The 25288-nt window shown below is 42.0% G+C and overlaps 2 protein-coding genes across 7 annotated transcripts in view; both read left to right on the top strand.

Annotated features, from left to right (window-relative positions):
* Positions 1–368: 368 nt before the first annotated feature.
* On the top strand, positions 369–8080 carry ap3m2 (adaptor related protein complex 3 subunit mu 2). The gene is made up of 9 exons (XM_019266090.2): positions 369–506; positions 1784–2068; positions 2166–2337; positions 2796–2933; positions 3668–3753; positions 4059–4192; positions 4298–4505; positions 4746–4890; positions 6461–8080. The coding sequence occupies exons 2-9, from the start codon at positions 1796–1798 to the stop codon at positions 6559–6561; spliced, it is 1257 nt and encodes a 418-aa protein (XP_019121635.1). The 5' UTR covers positions 369–506; positions 1784–1795; the 3' UTR covers positions 6562–8080.
* Positions 8081–9287: 1207 nt separating this feature from the next.
* The window catches only part of tet3 (tet methylcytosine dioxygenase 3), a 41504-nt gene continuing 25503 nt past the window's right edge, over positions 9288–25288 (top strand). Inside the window, exons 1-5 of one of the 6 annotated variants that reach the window (XM_027273284.1) lie at positions 9288–9389; positions 11564–11652; positions 11760–11854; positions 11937–12337; positions 19515–19574. In XM_027273284.1, coding sequence (XP_027129085.1) covers positions 11963–12337; positions 19515–19574 — 435 coding nt within the window. In that variant the 5' untranslated portion in view covers positions 9288–9389; positions 11564–11652; positions 11760–11854; positions 11937–11962. Of the gene's footprint in view, positions 9390–11563; positions 11855–11936; positions 12338–18112; positions 18825–19514; positions 19575–24930; positions 25129–25288 lie in introns of those variants that run through there. The other 5 variants (XM_027273275.1, XM_027273278.1, XM_010739756.3 and 2 more) reach the window with 5 other exon arrangements.

The following is a 25288-nucleotide window of genomic DNA, read 5'->3' on the forward strand; positions in this document are numbered from 1 at the left end:
TATGGTTATTTGCAATGAGTTTTCATCTATATTTAATATATTCTGCAAAAGACATTTAAAAGAAAACAGTGAATAGACCATAAACCTTTCTAAGTACTGTGTCTGTTGCTGTTTATTGACTCTAGGCGTGTTCATATCATTCTGAGTGTTTGAATGGAGAGTAACTCACAAGATGAAATCTGATACTGGAAACAAAATGTCAGACCAGCTACATCTCAGGGCCAATCAGGGGGCAGCGTAACTGCTGTTTACTGTAGCTCCTTCTCTCGTGATCCAATCACAGCCAAGTCACGAGTCAGTAGCTTCCGTATTTTTGACCTATGACTCTCTCCAGTGGGCGGGATTTTTGCAGCTTCCATGGATTCTGATTGGCTCGTTTCACTCCTCTATCCCTTCTCACATCAGGATCCGCTCCACCACCTAACGGGAAGCAACGACGGCTGCTTAATCTTTCAGCGGGGGAAAAGGGCGACAGGCGAGACGGAAACAGAGAAATTTAGTCTTCGGTAAGTCTGTTGTCATTTATGAATGACTCGGGGTGCAAATGGTATTTTTTCAGACCGAACAGCCTCGTTATTTTGGTGTATTTCCATCCCTTGTACCGGGTGACGGGGCTGTTCCTCCTGTCATGAGACCGTGCGGGGCAGGAGGAGGGACTGATGTAGCATCTCGTATGGAGACGGAGGCCTTCAATTGCTATCCGACATAGACAGCTGGTTATTCGGATGAACGTGTTTTATCGCTGTAATAATTATTTGTAACCTGGCTGCACTTAGTTCACGTTATCCGAGTTAAGCTTCATCCGGTACGAACTCGATAGCGTTGTCGCATATTTAATGGATATTCCGGTGTCGTGTTACCCAGGCACCATAAGTTGATGCTAACTGAAGAAGACTTAACTTAATGGTACTGCATAAAGTAAAACAATAGATATGTACAAGCCAAACCTTTTTTAAAAAAAATAATTATCATATTATTATATTATTATTATTTAATTTAAAATGTATTTTTTTTATTTATATTGAGTGAGTGAGTTTTACCTTTTTCGTCGTAGCCATCCTGACATGACGTAGTAGGGTCAACACAGGTGTTTCCAATTATGCTTATTAAGCTTTAGGTCCATGTAGTGTAGCAGAGACGTCCCACCATGCACCGCAGCAGCACCCTGAATGGAACGGGGCCTTAATTAGTATCATTGCTAACACCTGTGTCTATTTCATGTCAAAATGGCTGTCGTGACAAAACTCTATTAACAATGTTAAAATGTAAAATTGTGTACTAACACCTGTGTATGTGGCTGTGGATTTTACGAGTAGCATGTACTACAGGCTTCACCTCTGGAGTAAGAGAAAAGCCTTGCACTTCAGCACATGAATAAACAAGCGTGTAATTACATGGTGTCCATATGTTAAACCGAGTAACACACAGCACACAGACCCATCCTCTGCTACGGAAGTTAGCCCAGTGACTGAGCAGCCAGAGCTGGCTTTTATCAACCAACAATGTGTCACGTGAGAGCAGGAAGGGATGTCCTTTAAGGCTGGGCAAAGAATTACTGAAAGACTGTAAGATTTCATTCAAATGTCACTGACTTGAAATCCCAAATATTCTTATTATAGTCGCACTAAAAAGACTGCAAAAAAATAAAAGACTGAATAACTGCATACAAATCATTTACCAATATGTAAAATACTGAGATTTACTCTTTAATAACTGATTTTTTTGAGTAAAATACAAATCCTCATGTGAGCTGCCTTTTGTTTTTTCTCTTTTGTATCGTCAGCCTCCAGCCAAAATGATCCACAGCCTGTTCTTAGTTAATGCCTCAGGAGATATCTTCCTGGAAAAGCATTGGAAGAGCGTTGTCAGCCGCTCTGTGTGCGACTACTTCTTTGAGGCACAGGAGCGTGCCACCGAGCCGGAAAACGTCCCACCGGTGATCCCCACACCTCATCACTACCTTATCAGCGTGCTCAGGCATCGTATCTACTTTGTTGCAGTCATCCAAAGCGAGGTGCCACCGCTGTTTGTTATTGAGTTTCTGCACAGAGTCGTCGACACGTTCCAGGTTCTGGCTCCCTTCCATTTTTCAGTCCACTTTCAGTTTACTTTAAATAACACACATCTGATTTTCAATACCCGGTATGTGTTTTGTTTGTTCTCAGGACTATTTTGGAGTGTGTACAGAGGCTGCTATTAAGGACAATGTAGTAGTGGTCTATGAACTACTAGAGGAGATGCTGGACAATGGCTTTCCGCTGGCCACAGAGTCCAACATCCTCAAAGAGCTCATTAAGCCTCCCACCATCCTCCGCACAATGGTCAACACCATCACAGGTACAATCCATCCACATGTTAACCACAGGCCTGTAAAAGTCCAACTGAATTGGATACATTCACTATTTATGGAGCAAATAATGTTTAGAATAATATGTCCATAAATAATCCAGGTAGTCCAGGTAATTTGTGTATAGCACTTAAAGCGTCCAATTAACATTAAATTACCTATAGGTTGAACATTTGTAAAGGGATTTGCCACCAGCTTCTATGTTGTCACACAGTAGGAACAGATTCACATGAACTGCTGTTAATGTGATGTGCAGTGTATATATGCACCTTTTAGAGGTACATGTCTGTATTCATGAGACAACACATCCATTCAAACCAAGTACTGTAACAGTCATGTAGAAAAAAAGAGATAATGTGAGGTCTAAGTCACACATGCAGCAAAAAATACTATTCTGTGTACTGTGTGAATGTGCTTGTTGTACATTTGATTAATGTATTTATTACAGGCAGCACCAATGTTGGTGAACAGCTCCCTACAGGCCAGCTGTCAGTGGTCCCATGGCGACGCACCGGAGTCAAATACACCAACAACGAAGCCTATTTTGATGTGGTGGAGGAGATCGACGCTATCATCGATAAATCAGGTATTGCTCTAAACAGCCTCCTGGTCAAATTCAGCCTCTCCGTTAGTTATGGACCTGTTAAGGTTCCACATATCACTTCATGAAAAAAATGCAAATGTCAGGTTTCTTCCTATTAAAGGGGCAATAAGATCAAATTTGTCAAATTATTATTAATTACTATATTATTAACTTCGGAAGGTACTTTCTTGTAACACCAATTGTGCCTCGAGAGGCGATAGTAAGTCACTATAGCGTTCCATCTGCTGTTAGTCCAACATGAGGACTAAGTAGAGAACCAAGGGAGCGGAGGGACAGAGCTTCTGCTAGCAGACAGTCAGCTGCTGGGGCCGGCAGAGCTCCAGGAAGAGACGTTAGAGACAGACCGAAACCTCTTGATGAATGAACACCCTGCTCTGATCTGCAGCTGTGTACTGGCAGGATGGAGGAGAGCACACACATTTCTTTGTTTTGTTTTTTTAACTTTTCGGATTGAAGAGTGCTGAAGTGGAAATACAGACATACACCTTTGTTATTATAGCTATCTGTGGGCAAGCAGATTGCTTGAAGAAATTCAAATCAAAACAGAAAAATCAGTTTATTTTGGGTTTATGCTGCTATAACATTAGGGAGTGGGTTCAGCGGTTCATAGTTACTTGCATGAATAAACATTAAATATATAGCATATTAGTACATTTGTTTATCTAAATGTTTTTTGCCTTTTCTGCTTTCTCACATGAACCCCCACCCCTCTTCAGGCTCCACTATCACAGCAGAAATCCAGGGAGTTATTGATGCCTGTGTCAAACTGACAGGCATGCCTGACCTCACTCTGTCATTCATGGTGAGTTTTGTCTTTTCCAGAATTTTAACAAATACAATATTTTTAATTAAAATGTGGATCTCTATCAGACTCACAGAGAACATTTGTAAATACGTACATCATTGCAAGAAAAATCTAAAGAGTATCAAATGCATCTTTAGGATGGGTACTGTCTGTTCTTACCAAACTCAACTTTTTTTTCCCTCTATTCAAGTCTGTTAAGTCTATTCAAGCAGCTGGAAATCAAAAATCAAAAGCCATCAGCAAAAGCATACAGAATGATGAGTATAAATATGCTATCCTGGCCTTCTGACTCTATCTCCCAGAATCCTCGGCTGCTGGATGATGTCAGCTTCCACCCATGTGTTCGGTTCAAGCGCTGGGAAGCTGAGCGGATCCTCTCCTTCATCCCTCCTGATGGAAACTTCCGGTTGCTCTCCTATCACGTCAGCTCTCAGAAGTCAGTGTTTTTTTTTTGGTTTTTTTTGTTCGTGTCACTTATAGAGAGGAATTTGTATGACTGTTCACTGATGTGACACTTTGTGCCGGCTTACTTTATCTTCAGCCTGGTGGCGATTCCAGTGTATGTCAAACATAACATCACCTTCCGGGAGGGAAGCTCCCAGGGACGTTTTGACTTGACCCTGGGACCCAAACAGACCATGGGCAAGGCTGTGGAGTCTGTGCTAGTCAGCAGCCAGCTGCCCCGGGGAGTCCTCAACGCCAACCTCAACCCCTCCCAGGGAACATACACCTTTGATCCAGTCACAAAGGTACTTTGAAATTGTAATTGTGAGCATGTTCATATGCTTAAAAGATGGAAAAAAGGGAAGTGTACATGAACATAGGAATGAAGAATGATCGCTTTATAAAAAAAGCTGAAGCTCTCAAAAAGCCTCATATTGTTTTAACTTAGACAAATCTACTCCAGGATCAAATATGCTACCATTTGCATTGGTAAACTGTGGTGTTTATCTCATATTGCCATCTTAAATGTTTTGTGTCATGGCTAGATGTTGTCATGGGATGTTGGTAAGATCAACCCACAGAAGCTTCCCAGCCTGAAAGGCACCATGAGCCTGCAGGCCGGGGCCTCCAAACCTGACGAGAACCCCACCATCAACATCCAGTTCAAGATTCAGCAGATGGCCATCTCAGGTACATACACCGAAAAACACACTCCTAATATCATTGCCATTTTTATCATGTAATCATGGTGGTGTCCTTCCAGGAATTAACCAAACCGCCAAACTCTCCCACACATCAACATATCACAAATGTCTTCAGTAACTAACAAATCATTTCATTTATATTTTGAGTCATTTGACCTCATCCCCCACACATAAGATAAGCTTTCATCACAGCCTGCTCAGCTGATAACCACCTGACTGTCCCAGTCTGTGAGCACAGTAACACAATGACCACTAGATGGTGCCATATACAACAAATGCACCTCCTCACATGACATCAGAAAGTACTCTAAAAGCAGGTTTTTTCAGGTTCTCTAGTATAATTATTTTTCTTATTTTAGGTTGTTGTCAATGAATTGTGTGTACTTATATTAATATAATATGAATGTAATATGTTATATATTAATATATGGTATATGCTTTAATGGCAATCCTCAGCTATGGAGTGATCTAGCTCAGTTAGCAGACAAATTTCACAACTTTAAAGGTAATATTACTAGCATGCATTTTATTTTAAGTAGTAAATTAGTAAGTACAGTGGTCCCTTGTTTATCGCGGGGGATACATTCTAACAATAACCCGCAATAGACGAAATCCACAAAGTAATCAGCTTTATTTTTTACAATTATTATACATGTTTTAAGGCCCTAAAACCCCTAACCACACACTTTTATACACTTTTCTCAGACAGGCATTAACATTTTCTCACATTTCTCTCTTATTTAAACACTCTCAAAGTTCAAACTTTTGCAGATTTAACAAAAATAAGTACAATAGTGTATTAGTAAATTAAACCAAAGATCAAAACCTGTTTTCAAGCCCAAACGTTTTTAACAAATTTAATTTTAATGATCAATCTACGAGGTTTGACACATAAGAAATTATTACCAGTAACTCACGCATATTTCACAGTTCCTCTGACTGCAAACATACAGCACTTCAGAGTCACACTGCTAGCGATTTCTGTAAATCTGGCTAGCCGAATGCATTTTGTACAGTACTCCCTTAGCTAATCAGGACGCAGAACACAATGCGCGTTCATACTGTACGGTACGCTGTAAAAAAAAACCTGCAAAATGACACAAAAAAAATCAGTGAAACAGCGAGGCTGCGAAAGGTGAACCACGTTATAGTGAGGGTGTATAGTTTTCTGTGTTTAAAAAAATACATTGCCAAGCTCAGATGTGATTTGCCTTAGCTTATTTGAGTCAGTGTCATGCAGTGAGCATATATTCATCCAGAAAGTTAAAAGAATCTTAAAGGAGTCTACAAATACTTTGTGAACAGTGGTGCATTAAATGACAGTCTGTAAGATCAAATGCTTTGTGCTGTGACTCTATTGTAACGGTAATACTGAGCTGAGAGTGGATGTAGGGTGAGGTGGCGTAGAAACCTAATGCTGACATCTCTGTGGTTGTCGTACATCCACCACTCGTTTTGCCGTTGCTGCCAGCGTTTGTCCTTGTCGAGTATCACCATAACAAATTATGTGCACATCAGACTATGTGTATTGAGGAATTGTTGGTATTCATCAACAGGGTTGAAGGTGAATCGACTGGACATGTACGGTGAGAAGTATAAACCTTTCAAAGGCATCAAGTACATGACGAAGGCTGGAAAGTTCCAGGTGCGGACATAAAGACTACTACTCAGTGACTACTGGACCAAACCACCATGAGACTGAGGGGGGATCTGATTGGGGAAAACGGAGTTGGTACATTCCCTGTGTATATGCATTTTCAGGATTGACCTACAAATATTGGAGGCTCCTTGTAGCAGTTAAGAATGGACCATTGCACATATAAACCTCTGTTTAAGCATACACATCAAACATCCACTAAACTGCAGTGTGAACAAAGCATAAAAAAAACATGGATGGACTGAGATAGACAGGCATTCCAAGCGATGGACAGAGATGGAAATGTCTGTCCATCCCAGTCCATCGCAGGCACAAACCCAACAGATCCTGATGTGTATATGTAATATACTCCTGATATATACTGTTAACAGCATTTCTATTGATAACTTTAATCCTGAGGACAAAACAAACCCAAACGGCTAGTTTGTATCCATTCAGGTTCCATCATGTTAAGACATAAATCTTTACCAAACAGGCCACAACCTGATGCTGTTCAGCTGCAGGTATTGAGTTCAAATGTAATCTGTCATCCACCTTTCCACATCTGCATAGATATGTGCAGGTTTTTACACAAGAGAGCAGTGAACCAATAGACAATAGTTTCCTTAATAATAAATTGATATAGCATGAGCTGTACATAATGACAGATATTCAGTATTTTGGTGGATCTGCTGTAACAGTGTATACAGGCCTGTGTTACTTTTCTCTGATCTTTAGGAACAAGTCCTCATTGCAACCTACCAATGAAAATGGATAGCACTATTTCTTATCCTTCTTCTCCCCCCTGTTCTTCTGATTCCTTTTCCAGCATTTCTTCTGTGTGCTTCTGTTTGGTCTGTTCTCACGCTCTCGTCTTCGTTGCAATGATTTGATGGTTTTGTCTGCAGCACTGGAGTCAGCACACTGACATATGAGAATGTGACACTGGAGCCGTCCTCAATCATGCACTTTCACATCTGCTGGTACTAACATTTCATTTTGATGCAAGTGAAATGGATGTAAAGTTAGAGAACTTGTTTATTGCAATGAAGAAATTTTTCAAGTACATATTCATCTGTTTTTATTCAACTTTCAATATTATTTATTAAACAAAACAAAGGACCCATTGTCTCGTGTACAACGTTTCCCATTTCTGCATACTGTCAATTCTTCAAAGCTTGAACTCTACAGAAGCTTATTATTCAGCCATATTTTGACCAAACAATATGACCTATTTTCACTTTGAGGATCTATGATCTATTTCCCAGATTTTGTTCTCAGCATATAGAAACACACGGCCAAGATAAAATGTTTTGATCTCGTCAATTTGGTGCTAAGTACTGTGATCTAAAATGACACACAACCCTTACAGTCAGAACAGCTGGTTAATGTGCATCTTAAGATCTATTTAGCAAATCAAAATAGAAATTTCCTATTATGGTTTAATGGCCAGGTACCTCAGAATAAATGTTGAAGGTTTGCATTTTGTGTGTGTGTTTGTTAAACAGCCTCCAATGGAGTGTTCTAATGGTGTAAAAAATAAAGATTTGATGTGTTATAACTGAGTGCTAACATTAATTATTGAATATGTTTTATGCTCTATGCTATATTGTAAAGACCTTTGGGAATGATTACTTCATTTCAGTTGTCAGTGTTGATATGTAAATTGTTAGTACCCGTACATGGTCAGATGCACACAGATTCATGCACAAACGTTTTTTTTTTTTTTTTTTACGTCAGAACCATTAACAGATGCACAGGGTGCACTGATATGATGCAGCATTATAAAGTCTGTATTGTGCCGTCGTGATTATGGGAAGAGTGAAACCACAAAAGTTGTTTCTATTCTGTTCTGACTCTTAATTTCATATTCAGTATACAGCAGCTGCATTCAACTGAATCAGCATCAAATGTTATTATGAACAGAGTCCTTGGAGTTTCTGTATCTGATTATATTTGCAATAATAATATCTAATGCTGCTTATATGCAGTACTTTGGGGTCCATAAAGGATCAATAGCTGACTCTGCTAGTATAACTATATGCTATATATTTTCAGATGTCATCCACCTGAGCTTTTCACTGCTGGTTTTTTTTTATTTTTTATTTTTTTCAAAAGGCCTAACAGTTACTTTTTTACTGCCAGGTTTCTTACCAGGTACTATTTTTTTCATGAAGGGATTTGAACCTCGCCACCATCTACTTAACTCATAATATTAGCCCTAACTGCTCACCTTCTGAACAGAGCTGGCCAAATTTGTCCAGGGAGGGAGACAGGGATTCAGACATCATGATGTCATAACATCTGGTTTAAAAAGCCACTCATGACATCACAGGAAACCACTCTAATCTGCTCTCTGACATTAAAGTTATCTATTAAGGTGTCATGACAGCATCCTGAGGACAGCTTCAGACCATGTTCTGGAACTCGGCATCACAAAGGCCACTTTTAACCTCCACATCCCCATTGCCCCCCCACCCCTTGCTCCAGCTGGTTGGACTCCACTCCATAATTTCCTGAGGACTTTAACCCTTCCAAAAGATGCAACCTCTCTCTCTCTCTCTCCCCCCCCCCCCTCTCTCCTCCTGCACCATCGACCAGACGGCAGCTTTAAGTCAGAGATTCGCCATCGCGCTCGAACTTATTTCTCCGTCTCCCCTTTTTGACTTGACTTTATTTAAGTGAAAAAAGTTTGTTCTAGGTCCATTTTTAGCTCTCGGATTATTTTACGAGGCTCTCTAACGACTTTTGTTCGCTTTAATTTGATTTCTTTTCATTTTGCGAAAGTCTTGAAAGGCTGAAGTAAAAAAGGAATAACGAGCCATTTAAAGCCCAGTTCATCGCGGGTGGTAGGTCGCATCTTTTTATTGATGATATTATGAATGTTCTTTTGTCTGTGCAAATTTGTTCAATTTACATATGCATAACTCACTTGTTTGTCTGCAGGACTATAACAAAAACTTCTGAGCTGCATTATTTTGTTAGTTTATATAGTTTATATACCAAACAACTGGAAGTTGTGTGGAATTATAGTATACATGACATAATTCACAAGTTAACTCCATCTAACTTTTATTAGTTATCGTGTCGTGTGGATGTCAATCAAAATGTGTTCCCGCCGCTGGGTGAAAGTGCTGTTTTTGTCACCTCGAGCAATTATCCACTCACAGCGCTGATGTGCTGTGTGTATCCCGCTGTAGATAATGACCATTATCTTAATGTAAATCTAAGGAAGTTAGTTTTTATCTGCTGGTGCCTTTGATCGGTGTGGGCTGACCCGGGCTCCCCTTAGGGATGTTTCCCTGTCGGTAACCACGTGCACATACAGTAACAACAGAGCCGACGACGTCCCCGCGACAAAAGTGCTGATTAAACCGCGTGCGAACCGCGCTGTTGCTAAGCAATGCCGTTTCCTGTAAATACTCAACAGAATCTGGGTTTTTCAAAGATATACCCATTAATATACAATTAATAAGCTCATTAAACTACCATAACATTATCATTGGTTAGTCATTGTCTAATGTCACACTGCATTAAGGGCATTGATGTTTAGCCAAGTAATGGAGGGAATTACAAAATTTGGGTTGGACACATTTGAGTCATTATGATGTGGTTGAGTCTTTGTTCATGTATATAACTAACTGTAAAAACTACTAGTGTGAACTTCACACAGAGTAACGTCAAATAAGATACACCATGGCTCTCCATATGGTAAGGTGTTTGTCCTAAGCAAAGCTACAAACAAGCTAAATGTTTAATTTTACGTTTTGGGTATACATTTAGATGGTTGAATTGTTGCATTTCAACACTGGATTTTTTTTTATTGACTTAGTAAGTTGTTAAGTCTTTTTATTTATTTTTTTTACAAAGTTGCAGCCTGTGTTATGCTGATGGCCAGAAAGCAAAACAACCACAAACATTAATTCTGTTGGGATAAAAGCCAATTACTGACTTTCCCGCCTTAAAGGATCTACCATTGCTATATGGTTTTTAACATTTTCAGTCTATATCAAAGGAGAAGCCCACTGGGTGATGTTAAATTAAAGTTGCCTACATATTTTATAGTAAATTGAATTTAGGTGGCTTTTACTTTGCACTGCATTGCTGTTAACTATCTAAAAACATGTTCAGTGCAGGCTGTGAAACCAGTCAGTAGCAGAGAAACAGTGGGCTTTTTCAACACAATTCACTTTATTGACGGTTGACTGGAGCGTGTGACCACAAGACAAAAAGCACTGTCCCTGGCATCAACTTATCAACCCCCGTCTTTCATTCAGGGAGACATAAGCCCCCCGTCCATGTGGGGTCTGCCATTACAACACACTATCTTATCACACTGCTCACGTAGGCTCGTGTGGCTATGAACCAACTGGATGCACGGCACCGACAGCTGTGTTTGGAAACCAGACATAATGCAGACAGCAATCAGGGGTGACAGACTGAACTCCTACATAGGGAAATCATCTATTAACTATTTAAGTACATGGACGGTTGTAAAGTCACTAATAAGATCATATTTTGTTAATCTGATAAGTGATATATGTAATACAATAAACTATTCAGTTTTCTTAGTTCTACAACTTGATTAAAGCATGCTCTGGTGTGTAGGATCAACCTGTATGTGTAGGTTACATCCTGGAAGAACCTCTGATATAATTGCATCTTATTTTATTTGTCTTTCTTAGTTAGACATTTTTAACAAAAGAACATGCTTACCCCAAGGCCTATAGTGGAGAAATGTATCTGTCCCACCCCACCTCAACCCTTAATATTTAAAATTCTTCTTAGTAGAAAGTCTTCAGTACCCCTAACAATGTGCTCTCTGCCCATGACATGTAGGCTACAGTGCAAGTTTGTTTCTCATTTCCTAAGGTGAAGTGTATCACAGACACTCCCAGACTCCCACCGACATGGATACCCTATGGGTACCAATACCTGTATTGATTTCTTTAGTGTCCTATCATTAATTTTGAATGTTTTGTCTTGTCCTTCTGTTGTCTGTTCTGTCTCTGTACACTTCCAGACTTTGCCCAGGCTGGGAAGACAGTGCCATGACTCCCCAGGCTTCAGCTATGCTGGCCAGACTGTGGTGGACCGCCAGCCATCCATCGGGTTAGTTGGGAGGGATGGACACCATACTGAATATTACCACCATTCTCCAAGGCCACCTGGGTGACCAAGAACACGATATAGTAAATAAGTTGTCCCTGGATGTCCAGTGTCGTTAGCATCTAGATAGACAAGTCAACAGCAAAGACTGATCCAAGGCAAGTTATCTACCTCCCAACTGTTGTTAGGACCAGTGAAAGCTACAGTGAGTGCAGCCAGACATTCATGATACATTTGGGTGGTGTTGATTTTGACTCTAATTTTTAAACTTAACTGTGATTATTCAGAATAGGCATAAGGCAAGACTGTCACCATGCCCAGACCAAAGGCAGCACCTGCTCCACCACCTGAGGACATTTCTGAATTTTCCATGGACATGGAGGAGGCTCAGTCTTTCCGCTTGCATAGGAAACCCTTAGAGACAACGTCTCCTCTGAGCAAATATATTGAGACTGAACACCAGCAAGCAGGGCTCTTCTCTCTGTCTCCCTTCGATGCTTCCCTTGACGCCACTTCTGACCTCCAGAAAAAAAGGAGGAAGAAATGTGGTGCCTGCACTCCCTGCCTCCGCAAAGAGAACTGCGGTACCTGTGTGAACTGTCTGAACCGCAAGACGGGCAAGCAGATCTGCAAGCTGCGCAAATGTGTCCAGCTGAAGAAGAGACGGAGCGAGTGGGAGGTGAACGAGGTACAGATATGTTTATTGTCTAATAATATTACATTTATTGTTTATGGGAATACTGTGTGAGTATATCAATGGTATTTATGTTTCAAGGTAGATCGTTGGAGTTGAAAATAGTCCATGTTTTTAATGGTAGATTCAATTCACAAATTTCAGTAATCAAGGCTATTGGAAACATATTAGTCTCAGGCTCAGCATGTCTGTTTTTGTGAAAAAAGGCATGTTTGTTACTTACATGTGAGCATTCATAGATTAAAAAGTAGGAAGACACCCTGGACAAATGACCCAAAAGACAAATGTCAACTTAAAATTTGTTCTTACATCTGTCTGGTAAGCAATGACTGATGAATGTAGAGAGAAATCAATAACGCTGATGATGGGGCAGGTAATGTTGGAAGTTTACTGAATTATTATTGAATATTGAGTCGTTGTGGCATTGTGGCACCATGCTCACAATATTCTAGCAGAAGACTAAATGAGAGCAGGGAGTGTATCCATCCACCCACTTGCTGCAGTGCTTTCATTATAGACCATTACAGGCATCACAGCTTCTTGTTTGAGGTGTCCATTCAGACAAATAGCTTTAAGCTTTGTAGCTGCCGGTGCTACCATTGGCATTCCTTTTCTGTCAAGCCTTGACCTGCATCTCCTCAGGCTGGATTAGGAGGACTAGTAAGTTGCACGTCCCTATATATATATACATATATCTCTATACTATATATAATATATATATATAGAGGGACGTGTCAACTCAAATATATTTATAGAGCTCACTTCATACAACGATGCAATGTTGTGTGCTTTACAAATGTGATTAAAAGATCTGGTTATAATACAACTACTAAAACTATGAAAAAGATAAAGAGAACAACCTTTTAGTGATTTGTAGTCATTTTTTACGGAGACAGTTACAGTTTGCATCCTGGAAAAGTTGATAAAATTGCCTGACACTACTTGTACTAGTAAAGTGATTGAGACAATTTATTGGTTAAAAAGAAATCAGAAATGTACAACCACTTAAATCAACCTTAGATATAGTTATTGAAGTTATAAATAGAGTATGAATGCTTATTGTGTGTGTGTGCTGAGGATTCAGATGGGTAATTTTCAAAAAATCATTGTGGTTATAGATGCTGTCTCACATTCTACTTAAATATTTTCCTCAAGAGTGAAAAGGTTTTGGTTTGTTTTAGCAGACTGAGTGGACAGTGTGTGTGTGTTTGCCTGGCTCAGAGGCTACCAAACAGCAGCAGTGGAGAATTCCTTCAGTTGCCGGGGCTTTGTCCTTTGACCTCTGAGGCCTTGGATAAGGGGTGGGGGTTAACCTTAGGCATTTTGTATTTGTGTGTGTGTGTGCGGGTGTGTATGAGTGGGTGGATGGGTGTGTGTGTGTGTGTGTGTGTGTGTGTGTGTGTGTGTGTGTGTGTGTGTGTGTGAGTGAGTGAGTGTGAAGAAAGAGAAAGAGTGAATGTTTTTAAAGTGTGCACTTGTGTGTTAATGGAAGTCCACGCGTGTGTGTGCGTGTGTGGCTCTGTGTGTTTGTTCGTGCATCAGCATCTTAAACGAGGGGGGGATGGGCTGTGAAGTCAGGGAGGACAGGAAGATGCAGCTAATGGTCAGCAGTGTTGGAGGGAGAAGGAGAAAAACCAGACTAGGCTCCTGAAGCATGGCCAAGGAAGGAACACTTACTGCTACTGCAAGGGTTAGCAGAGCACAACACCGCTGTTTTCCCAAATTAACCAACTATATATATATATATATATACATCCAAGCTATTTAAACAAATGAATATGCAACACCTCACCACTACACATGTTTGAAGAGTAGGGTCACAAACAGGGAATCAGGTTTTCCATCAGCATTGTAGAGACCTGTCCTGTCCTAATGGCTAAGAGGTTTCTAAAGTGGGGGTCTTGTTACAGGAACACAGTTCAGTATTAAACCAACAAAAAATAACTGTGGGACAAAATGAGCTAATGTTACTTTTTTATGACCCAAAACATGCAAAAAGACTCAAAGAACTTGCTCATACCTCTTAGACTATTGTACAATGGAAGAGCTCTTCACACTCACACACAATAACACATCATGATAATAAAAACTCACTTTACACATCTTTTGTTTTGCCAAATAGTCTTGGGAGTCTTCAGTCTCCTCACAGTTTGATTACACTGCACCTGTCAACAATTCTCAATGAAAAAAGTAGGCATGTGCATTAACATAGAAACTTGAGAATATAAGCAGTAGCAGCAGATTAATCTGAACTCCCTTTTGTATTAAAAAAGGAGCCTTCAAAAATAATATTTTCAATATCATTTGCGACTGAAGTCGAGGAATTATATGTAATTGCTACTCAACTAGCTGTCATATTTATTAGCGTTACCGTTAACTCCATTACCTAGGCCACGTTTGCTTTCGAAATAGTTTTTTTTATCACTTGCTGCTGATCTCTGCCTCCCTCTGCCTCCCTCTACCATATTGCCAAACAAAAGTAACATTGGTTGGCCAAAAGATGTTTCCTTTCCCTGCCTAATGTTTTTCCACAATTCAATGCAAGAGAGATTCATTGTAACTTATTATTTATTAACTTATTATTGTCCAGCTGAGGTCAGAAAATAAACAATCGACCTTAGTCTGCAACAATTTGCTTCAGCATTTTGTTGTCGTGGCTGCAGACTCTTAGTCTGATAAACAGTTGCATGCTTGTAATATTGGAACAACACACCGTTTCAGTCATTACAAGTTGCTCTGTGTATGTCAGATAAGTAACCACAATGTAAATGTAACATGGGGAAAAAAGGGACCAAATTTTCAATCAGTACGTTTCACTAGATCTGTCTAGTCATGCTGTCATATTTATTAATTATCTTAGATCCCAACACTGGCCAGTTATGTTGTCTGGCTTGCATAATGGATATTCTCCCAGACCATAGCCAGGCCAAGCCTCTTTGTGGCCTCACTCTGCCTCTTACACTGTCAATACTGTTCTGTACTGTACATCTTCATTGGTCCGCTGTCTCTGACAACAGTGAGTGTAGTGAGTTGGAGCATCAGAAGATGTGCAGTTGGTGTAGCGTTTCTCCATACACAGCTTTTAAACAAAGTGTCTGTCCATCAATCAGTCAGTATCCCTCCTCCACAATCCCTCCATCTCTGCCCTCTGACCTCGGCATGGATATAGCAGCTGAGTCCCTTATTGCCTGGCAACCAAATCCTCCATCTTCTTTTGTGACACCTGCTCTCTGCAGCTCACCGTTGTACAATGTGAATTTAGGCAGTAGTTTTAACGTCTGACTGTTCAGAATACACACCACTAACCAGTTTCCTTCATCAGACCAAATGTGTACATGAAATATGTGCTTTACCCATGAACCTTTACTTTCACATAACTTTTGCTTACCTGATAGCTTGGTTAAGATTCCACACAGTCAATAATGTGTGGATTACAGTATTCTTTCCAGTTACACCCCTTGAGACAGGTTCATGTGTGTGAAATAGAGGAGTGCAGTGCTTTTGTCAGGATAAAGGGTGGGATAAACTAGCTTAATCAATACCATTCATTAGACTAATTAGTCTAGTTTCAGGCAAACTACCCCAGCAACCTCATCTTCTTCCTCTTCCTGTATTCTTCCTTTGCAACAAATTGCAAATGTTTACAGCGCGCTATCAGAACGTCTGTAATGAGCCTCCCTTCTCTGTGTCTGTGTGCAGCGAGTGTGTTTTTGTTACATGTCTGCAGGTTTGCAGACTCTGAGCTCTTCTTAAATGTGAGCAGACAACAGCATCAGACAGGATGTTGGTAAATAGATCTAATGCAGACACGTGTACGTCAGGATTATGACGCTGTCTACGAGTAGATAGGATTAGCTTCTGTGTCTGATTTTGTTGTCAGTGATTGTCAGGTGCCCGTTGAAGTTTGAAAGAGGAGGGAAGGTTTGATCGATGAGAGATGTGCCGGATTATGTTTCTCCTGATTCTTCTTTAGGGTCTTGCACAGACACTGTAGATTATTCGATCAAGCCCCTGTGACAGGTGCTGCTAGCAGCTAAATCTGTGAGATAAGGATGTAACAGAGGACTGTATCAGTTCCTCTACTATCACTATTATTTTTAATCTTGCTCTACCTCTCTATTGGCTTTCTCTATTGTTATACTACTACTTTTATTCCAACAATTAGCGTTAGATTCATTACTTAAACTTGTATTATTTATTCCACCACCTGTTCTAATATCATAACTACTTGTCCTACGACAATAGTGCTACTATGACGACATAAATATAAATATGCTACGACTACTACGACCCCGGCCACCTGTAACGAACACACTGAAGCCTCTCTCTCGCTGTCCGGCTTACCACAAACACGCCTGTGCTCACACGTAAACACACACACACACACACACACACTTACACACACGTGGCTCGTCTGACGTCAGCAGAGGGGATTTCCCATGCCATAGGAGAGCGTCAGACAGACACTACAAACGCTGTGTCACTGTGTGGCTGCCTCGCCTCACCACGCCACACTTCAGCTCCCCTCTCTCCTTTCGATTCTCCCTCTGTTTCTGTGTCTCTGTCTCTGCCTCTCTCTCGCTTGTCTGTCCATTTCGCTTCAATCCGCCTGCCTGTCTTCGCCAGCCTGCGTGAACTTTCGCTGACTTCGCCTCGTCTTCCGGCGGTTACTAATTCAGCAGCTCTTTTCACTCTTGCACCTCTTTGCTCATATCTGAAACTTCCCATTTCACAAAAGCCGATCAGAGACAATTTTTTTTAAGAGGGCTTCATTAAAAAAGAGAAATGCGTCGAGGCAGCAGTACCCGGTTGCTGATTTGGACAAAACCATTTCCCTTTGGCTTTTGTGGTTATGTTCAGCACTTGGGCAAGAACGTGCACTGATGTCTGGTTGAAAAAGGTACAAGCTGGAGAAAATCCTTTGCACTCAGGATGTAAACATTATGCAGGCTACCAAAATATGCTTGGTATGTCATTCTCGCGCAGAAAAGCGATCGCAAGCCCCCGGCTGCTTAGGTACTGTTTACACCTGTATGCTGCGCAAATCACTTATTCATACACGTGAACACGATCATAGCTGATGATGTGTGATCTTGTGAGGACATGACAGCTTGGCTTATGGCACTTTGATGTGCATCTCTTTCATGAAATCGCACAGTATCAGCGGCGCTGTGCTCATTTTCAGTGTCTTCGCTTGCTTTGAGTCAGCATGTTGGACTTTGCTGTGTAATTGTGGATTTTGCCAGTCGGAGAGGGGGTGGGCTGTATGTGTGTGTGTGTGTGTGTGTGTGTGTGAGGGGATGGGGCAGCGAGCTTGCTGGAGAGGGTGGTCTGTGTGTGATTTAGTGTGTGTGTGTGTGTGTGTGTGTGTGTGTGTGTGTGTGTGCTGTGCAGTCCAGTCCAGATATTGCAGGCAGCCCTGACACAGATGGTGCTCAGCGATACCACATACCAGAGGCATTGTTTAGGGAAGGCGAGTTCGAGGAGATAATTGACAGGCATAGAGAGGACCCATCCCCCCCCCCCCCCCCTACACACACACACACACACACACACACACACACACACACACACCTCCCGTCCACCTCCACTTAGTCTCTTTATGTCAGCCTCTATTTTATGGCGCTGCTCACACACACACACACTAAGACACACGCAGACACAGACACTTTTTATTTTAACCTCTTTTTACTAGCTCCAATTTTTCTTCTTCTTCTCTCTCTCTCTCTCTCCCTCCCTCTCTCTGTCTCTCTCTCTCTCACCACCCTCACCCGCTCTCCTTCAGTTTCACCCTAGCAGCAGAGCCCAGCCTGGCCTCTGATTGGTGGACGGACTGCCTTTGTGTGCTATCTCTAGCGTGACGTCTCTCCGGCAAGCTCTGTATATGTGTGTGTGTGTGTGTACATTTGTTCACGAGTGTGTATGTTTAAAGAGAGAGAGGAGGTGGGGGTGGGGGGTTGTTGAGGGGGCATTCACATCATGTACATAGAAGGAGAAGAGAAAAAAAAACTGAACAAGGGTGAGGAAGAAGTGATAGCGATAATAGTGTGTGTGTGTGTGCCTGTGTATGTGTGTGTGTGAGCGTGTGTGTGGTAGACCTATTGGCATACTAGCAGGAGAGAGAGCGACCAAGCAAGCGAGAGAGAGAGAGAGAGAGAGAGAGAGAGAGAGAGAGAGAGGGAGGGGGTAAAGCAAGAGAGCAAGCGACAGGGAGAGAGAGAGAGAGAACGTGCGTACGAGGGCTCATGTAAAACCAGATTAAAAACACAAGATGGCTTCCTGAATGGGCTGCTGGAACACAGACGAGAGAAAGAGAGACCGAGAAAGAAGAGTGGAGAGGTAGAGAGAGAGAAAGAGTGAGCGAGAGAGAAGAAAGGGATAGAGGGATAGAGGTGAGGACGAGAGGGAGCCCGATCCTTCTGATGGGGATACGGCCAGCGGACGGAGGAGTACAAACCAAGGCAGCTCAGAGGCTTGGAGGGTAAATATTCATCACTACAGACTATTTTAGGATTGATAGGTGGGTGGAGGAGGGAGGGGGTTGGCGGGACTGGGGGAACAGCTCGAGACAAAACACATCATTTAACATTGAGACAGCCAATGCCAAATAGACAAGGGGGACATGCTGTGCCACATAAGAAGATGCTTTTCTTTTAAAACATCAACCCTGCTCTGGTGAACCATTTCCATCCATTCCACCTTACTTTCAGCTAACCTATCCACTAACACTTGTGTGTACATTTATGCCAATTGACCCTGACAAAAAGCTGGGTTATGCAGACTTTGTCTAATGCATATATTAGGGAGGCTGTGCCAGGTCAGGATACAGACATTACATAATTCTATAATTGAAATTGAATCTTGCTTTGCTGTCTCTTATTCTCTGTCCCGGCAGTAGAGGGAAGTGCCGGCTCACTGTTTGAGCACAAATCAAAGAGATTTGTGTGCGCTGCTGCTTTTTGATGATGGCTGAGGATGACAGGAATGATAAGGGGACGGTGTTTGAAAGAGCATGCATGTTGTACCTGGTGGTCCTCCTGTCCTTAATGACAAGTCTTTTTGAGCAGGCCCTTGTCGCATTATTCTATTGATTGTTATTCTCTCCCCCTCCCATCTCTCTCTGTTTCCTTCTCACTCCCCCCTTCTCTTGTTCTCTTGAATGGCTGTAAAGGTGGAATATTTTGAAGACAACAGTCGAGGCTGCTTGGGAGACTCTGAACTGGCAGCTGAGGTAAGAGATTGTGTTTCTGTGCAGTTTCTGTGCACATGTGTCATCTCTGTCATCTCTGTGTAATGTCTGTCTATGTTGCTTTGATTCTCAGCTGTTCGTCAGTGCTGTGAGGCTCCTATGAGGTGTAAATGTAGTGGTTAGTCAAGGAACTGGTTCCTCTACTCATTCTATGTGACTGTTCACACGTGCATGTCTACAAATGTGGCCTATGCTCGGTTTTCCTGTGTATGTGTGTGCATGTATTTGGGTTTAACTATTGATACCTATTATGCAGAAAAAGCTGCGACTGTCACCACTGTGTTGCTGGGATGTCATTTGACTATGGGCTTCACTCTCCGGCGAATACATAAGTTCATTATATTAGCCCTGATATCAACATGGGGTGGAATAAAAGTGCATTAGACTCCTTTAGTCGCCTGTCCTCCCTTACGAGTTGCCCTCCTCGGGAAGCTAAATCAGCTACTTCGGCTTTATCTCCAAGCCGCGGTGTGCTGAGCGCCTCAGTGATGAAGTGGCGGCGTCCTCAGTTTAAAGCGTCCCACGCTGCCCGCTGATTGGTGCCAGAGCCAGGCATGTGTAGTTACAAGAGACCAGGGAGAGGAGGAGGGAGGAGGAACTCTACACGCTGGCTCAGGAGCCAGGGGGGCCGTCCTTCTTCTCCTTGGTTCTGGAGTCAAATGAGGTAAAGGGAGTAAAAGTTAGTGGGTCACGCATGCGTACGTGTTTGATTGTCGGGCGTAGTAACCTGTGGCCGCTGAGAGCTGCTTTTCTACAGCTTGCCGAGTCGGGGCACGCTTGTGTGTTTATGTGGAAGCGGAAGCGACTTCATAGAGCAAGGATTTACTGAGCACCAAACAAACTGACGTCGTTGGTAGAATCTTGTGATGTCCTCTCCAAGTAGACGAAATAAATCTTTGATTGCCATTGGATGCATAGTGATTTCAGTGTTGTAAACCTAGACACATGGAAGTGCTAGGATATGACTCGAGGACATTTATGCCGGCAGATACACTCAACTGCATCACCCAGGTCATATGAAATATAGGTTAGTAAATCAGTTTCAAATGTCATGAATGGGTTTAGCTCGGTTACTACTAACATGCTCGAGCTTAACTCTAAGCCTGCTCTAATCTCTCTCTTTCTCTACAAGGTATACATGACCATCTGGTTTGCAGAGGAAAAAACATAAATTGAACTGTTGACTGTGTTTAACACATTTCCTCAGCTCCTGTTTGTAGACATTCATGGTTACTGTGTGTGTGTCCTTGGTGGAGTGTTGTTTTCGTCAAGGTCTGTGTCCTTGTCAAACGTGTCCCTGATTACACAAAGACAGTCTACACCCAACAACCTCGGGGCACTATAATTGACAATTTAAATGAGTAGTTATACAGTATCATCAAGTATTCTAGGGCCCGAACAACAAGATGTTGGACATGAAAAAGATTTTGTGCTAATAGACACGTAGAATGGTTTCTTTCAGTCTGTTTAGTAGTTCTTTTAGTTGTTAAGGAAGCAGAACTAAATCAAGCGCTTACCACAACAGGTTACAAGCCAGACAGACTGCGCTCGCGTGATTTTTTTTTTCCACGCCCATACACAGGATATCCTCTTTATACATGAGATTATCTTCACACAGCACGCCGGTGGGAAAGAGTAAAAAAGCAGAGTAGAAAACACTCAAACTACCGAGTGCGTGACAGCAGATGGAACGTTTGTTAATCATATGTTTAGCCTCGCGTGGAATCCCCAAGCCTCGTCCTCGAAGGGTTAACACTGACCTAGTTTCCGTGGCAACACTGAATGTCTGATGACATCATTGCTTTAATTTTAGCTCAAGTCCGGCATCCAAGGTTGGTCACATGACCAGCTAGCCGGCACCACATGTGTGTGTATGTGTGTGTCTTCGTGTAGTAAGTGGTTTTGTATATAGTACAGTCTCAGGAAGTGGAGGGTTTGACATCACCTCTTCCACTGAGCGTTGGCTTTCGATGTATTTACTGCTCTGTAAGGTTTCCACTCAATCAGTAAAGAACTGCATCTTTGTTTCCCACGTGTGGTGACACGCAACTGGTGATCTAATGGTTTATTAAAATATGAGTAAACTGTGACTTACATTAGACAGTTATAGTTAAACCAGTAGTCATGGTTTTGGCTCTCAAGAAGAGACTTGTGCTTTAATCGTGAAGACATGTTGTCTAAAAGGTATTTTGAGATCTCTAACAGGTTGTTAAAAGTATTATTTTTTTAGACCACTTTCACTTGGATGCTATACGTTTGGTGTTGTGTGAACAATCATGACTACAACATGGCCAGAAATATAAACCAAGATGAATTATCTTTACAGATTTTTGATGGATAAATTAGGCTCAAGGCTTATCAAACATTGTCTGCAGTTAATTAGGTGACTGATTATCATTTAACCTGGACTACAGCCATGCATACAAACCCAGGAAAGAGTCGGGTACTACCAGCTACTGAACAACTCCTTTATCTGCAGTGAATCACTTCCTTTAATGGTTGTAATAGAATGATTTAATCAAAGACACCTCAGGGACATGAAGACAGCACATCCTATAAAGACTCATGGGATTTCATGTGACATTTTAATTTATATATTCACCAACACTTGCCTCACGTGCATGCGATCATTAAGAACTTGATGCACTGTTGTCATGTTTCTTCTCTAATTAACGGCAATTAGCAGATGTTCATCTCTGCGCTGTCTGTCCCGCTACACTGCTTATAGTCCTGCATGTAACAGACAGTGAACACGGCTGGACTGACTCCTGGGCTGGATCAATACCCCGCACGGCACGAGGAGTTGTGGTTGGTGGCTCGTTGGCATCATTGGTGGTATCTGTGTTTGATGTCGGAGGGTGGTTGTCAGCCGCCTGGTGCCGCAGTTAATAAAAAATGAATGGAGGGAGAAGGGGGAGGAGCCCTCAGCTGTTGCTCAAGCTCTTTAACTCTCACCTCTCTGGTGGCTGCTCTGCTGCTCCCACTGGGCAACACGATTTATACAATCCTGAATCCCACTGCTGCCTGATGCTGCCAGGTTTTATGTAACACAGCGCCACAGCTGTTGGAGTTTTCATCACACACTATTGGAACACGCACATGAAAATATTGATTTCTGAAACAACAGAGGTATATTAATATGAATTCAGTGGAGGCTAAAAAAAATGGTGGAGGTTTGGAATGTTTATAATATAAAAGGAAGGCATAAAACCAGTGGTAGCTCAGAAATACCTGGCATGAACTCCCACAAAAACCTCACATTAAAAGGGCAAAACATCACCCAGCCACCATCTTCTGGGAACCTGCCTTTTATTTAGATGATTACAAATACATTTTGACCTCGATTGTAAATCTGGATGATTTAGTGGCTACATGACTTCATAGTGCACAGTCGAGTACTGGCCCTTTAAGCCCGGCTACGCCTGACTTGAACATATGGGAAGCTAATCTTAGCCCAAGTCCTGAGAGAGACAAGGCTGGCAACCAGCCACTGTGCAGAGCTCAGGAAGGTTTCTCTTGCTTTCTCTCTGTTTTTCAAGTCTGAGCATTGTCTCATTTAACCCTTCTAATACTGTCTCCAAAAACTCAACACATAGTCACTCAGGCTGTGATGTGTTTCACCTGAAGAATCCTCAAAATGTTGTTAATGATTACATCATTGTTCTGTGAGATCTCACTGCTCAGCTCTTTTTCATGACTTGGCACACATTAGCCTGGCAGGTAGTAGTACACAGTGTTCCTTTAAGGTTTTTGAACCATTTTAACTCCCTTGTTTTCCCTCCATTTCCTTCTGTCTGTTGTCCACTCTCTTTGTCTCAGACCCAACATATTCTATTGATTACATCCCTCTCCTTCTTTTCATGTCCCAAACCTCAAGCACAAAGAGCTGCCTCTTAAAAAACAGCGCACCACTCTTCTTCCTCCTCCTCCTCATTATTTTTTAGCGGCTCCACCCTGCCCAACAGCCCCCCCACCCATCACCACCTTTTTTCTCTCCTCCCTCCTAAACCACTCCTCCCTTTCTCTTTGTGAAGAGTGGCTGTGGGGGGGGTGTAGGCCTTCCCCAGCTGGGCTATTCGTGCCGACTTGCACGTGCCGAAAGTCAGGAGGTATGAGGAGGTATGACTCAGACTGGATACCCTACACTCAGTACTACGATCTACACCCAAACACACCCTGAACCTAACACCATCCTGCCTTGGAGCGTGTCGTGGGTGGGGGCAGATACCAATGAAAACAAAGACAAAGAGAGAAAACCGGCCAAATAGACAGATGCAAAGATGAAATAACAAGGTGCTGCCTTAAATATGAACAGCATGTTAACAATCTGTTCCTCATTATAGACATGGAATGGAAAGATACAGTTCATACACAGATACATACACCCTCTGCATATGTGCAACCCTTTTTTAAAATCATATCCTAATAATAAATATAAGGGTTTTCAGCAAGATATAAGTCTTATTTGTTTAACAAGGCTGAAACTCAAACCCATGTTGTTTCTCAACTGTGTGCATACTGCATGTGTTCAGTGCAGCTCTGCAGCTTTTTGTCCTGCCCACCAATAAACCCAGTGACCCTCAGAGAACAATCCAATACTGTATGCATAGTAGCATGCATGTGTGCGGAGAAAGAAATCATTAAAGTGTGCCTCTGCATTTGTTGCCAATGTGTGCCTTTAGAGGAGTCTTTAGTGTCTGCCTCTGTGTGCAAGTGATGGGAAACAGGCGTGTGTGTTGGGGGGACAGGAAGAGAGAAAGAAAGTGAACGATTAAGAGACAGAGAGCTAAAAGAGAGGGGGGGGAGTCACACAGTGTGTCAGATCAAATGACCTTGATGCCATTAGACTGCAGGGCAATATGGGTTGGGGGTGGGGGTGTATGGAGGTCGATGGGAGCAGCGGTGGAGGAGGGAGGTGGAGTCAGCTGACAGGAAGAGATGGGAGGAGGGGAAAGGACCCTCATGTCATGACCGCAATGCTCATGTGGGTTGTTTAATGGCGTTTTTTTTTTTACCCTAAATGGCACAAATCCTCCCACTCATGAGAGGTGATGAAGGTGCAGAAAAAGTGAAATCACATCAGTTCTTCTAAAGACTATTTACCCATGGTAGTTTAAAAAAAGAATACGTTGTTCTTTATTGGCTTTTATGAGATTCACTCACCCAAACCTCCTACTACTGAAATGTTGAAAAAGCTTGATTTGGTGTGTGTTTCGGTTAATGTCAGGACTTTGCTGAGAAGAAAAGACAAAAATGACTCAGTCTTAGTCATGCAAGTCAACCCAACACACACTGCTGAGCATGGACTTTTGTTATCTGTCATCCCTCCTACAAACAAGACCTTTCCTCTGTGCTGCTGAGAAACAGTGAGCAAGAGACAGAGAAATGAGCGATGGAGAGGGGAGAGACGAGGGCGTGAAACAACTCACATGGACGATAATTGGACTAGATAGTGAGATGAAGTGATCGATGCAAGATTTGGAATCTCTGTTGTGCCTTCCTTTCTCTCCACATGCCGGGTTACAGCAGGTTTACCGTAAGTGTCATACATACTAGTTCATGTTTTCCATTTCATTTCCACTAAAAGGTTAAGGGACTTTGAATGTTTTTTCAGTGTCTTGACGTCTTAGTGTCATGTGAAGTGAACACAGTTGAATTAGAAATTAACTAAGACGTGGCTACAGACTGAATGCCTT

The sequence above is a fragment of the Larimichthys crocea genome, chromosome III, assembly GCF_000972845.2.
Source record: "Larimichthys crocea isolate SSNF chromosome III, L_crocea_2.0, whole genome shotgun sequence".
Taxonomy (NCBI): Eukaryota; Metazoa; Chordata; class Actinopteri; family Sciaenidae; genus Larimichthys; species Larimichthys crocea.

Coding starts and splice junctions, on each gene's coding strand:
- ap3m2 (XM_019266090.2), top strand. CDS start 1,796: ATGATCCACAGCCTGTTCTTAGTTAATGCCTCAGGAGATATCTTCCTG. Junction 2,934..3,667: donor CGCTATCATCGATAAATCAG/GTATTGCTCTAA, acceptor ACCCCTCTTCAG/GCTCCACTATCACAGCAGAA. Junction 4,891..6,460: donor TCAGCAGATGGCCATCTCAG/GTACATACACCG, acceptor ATTCATCAACAG/GGTTGAAGGTGAATCGACTG.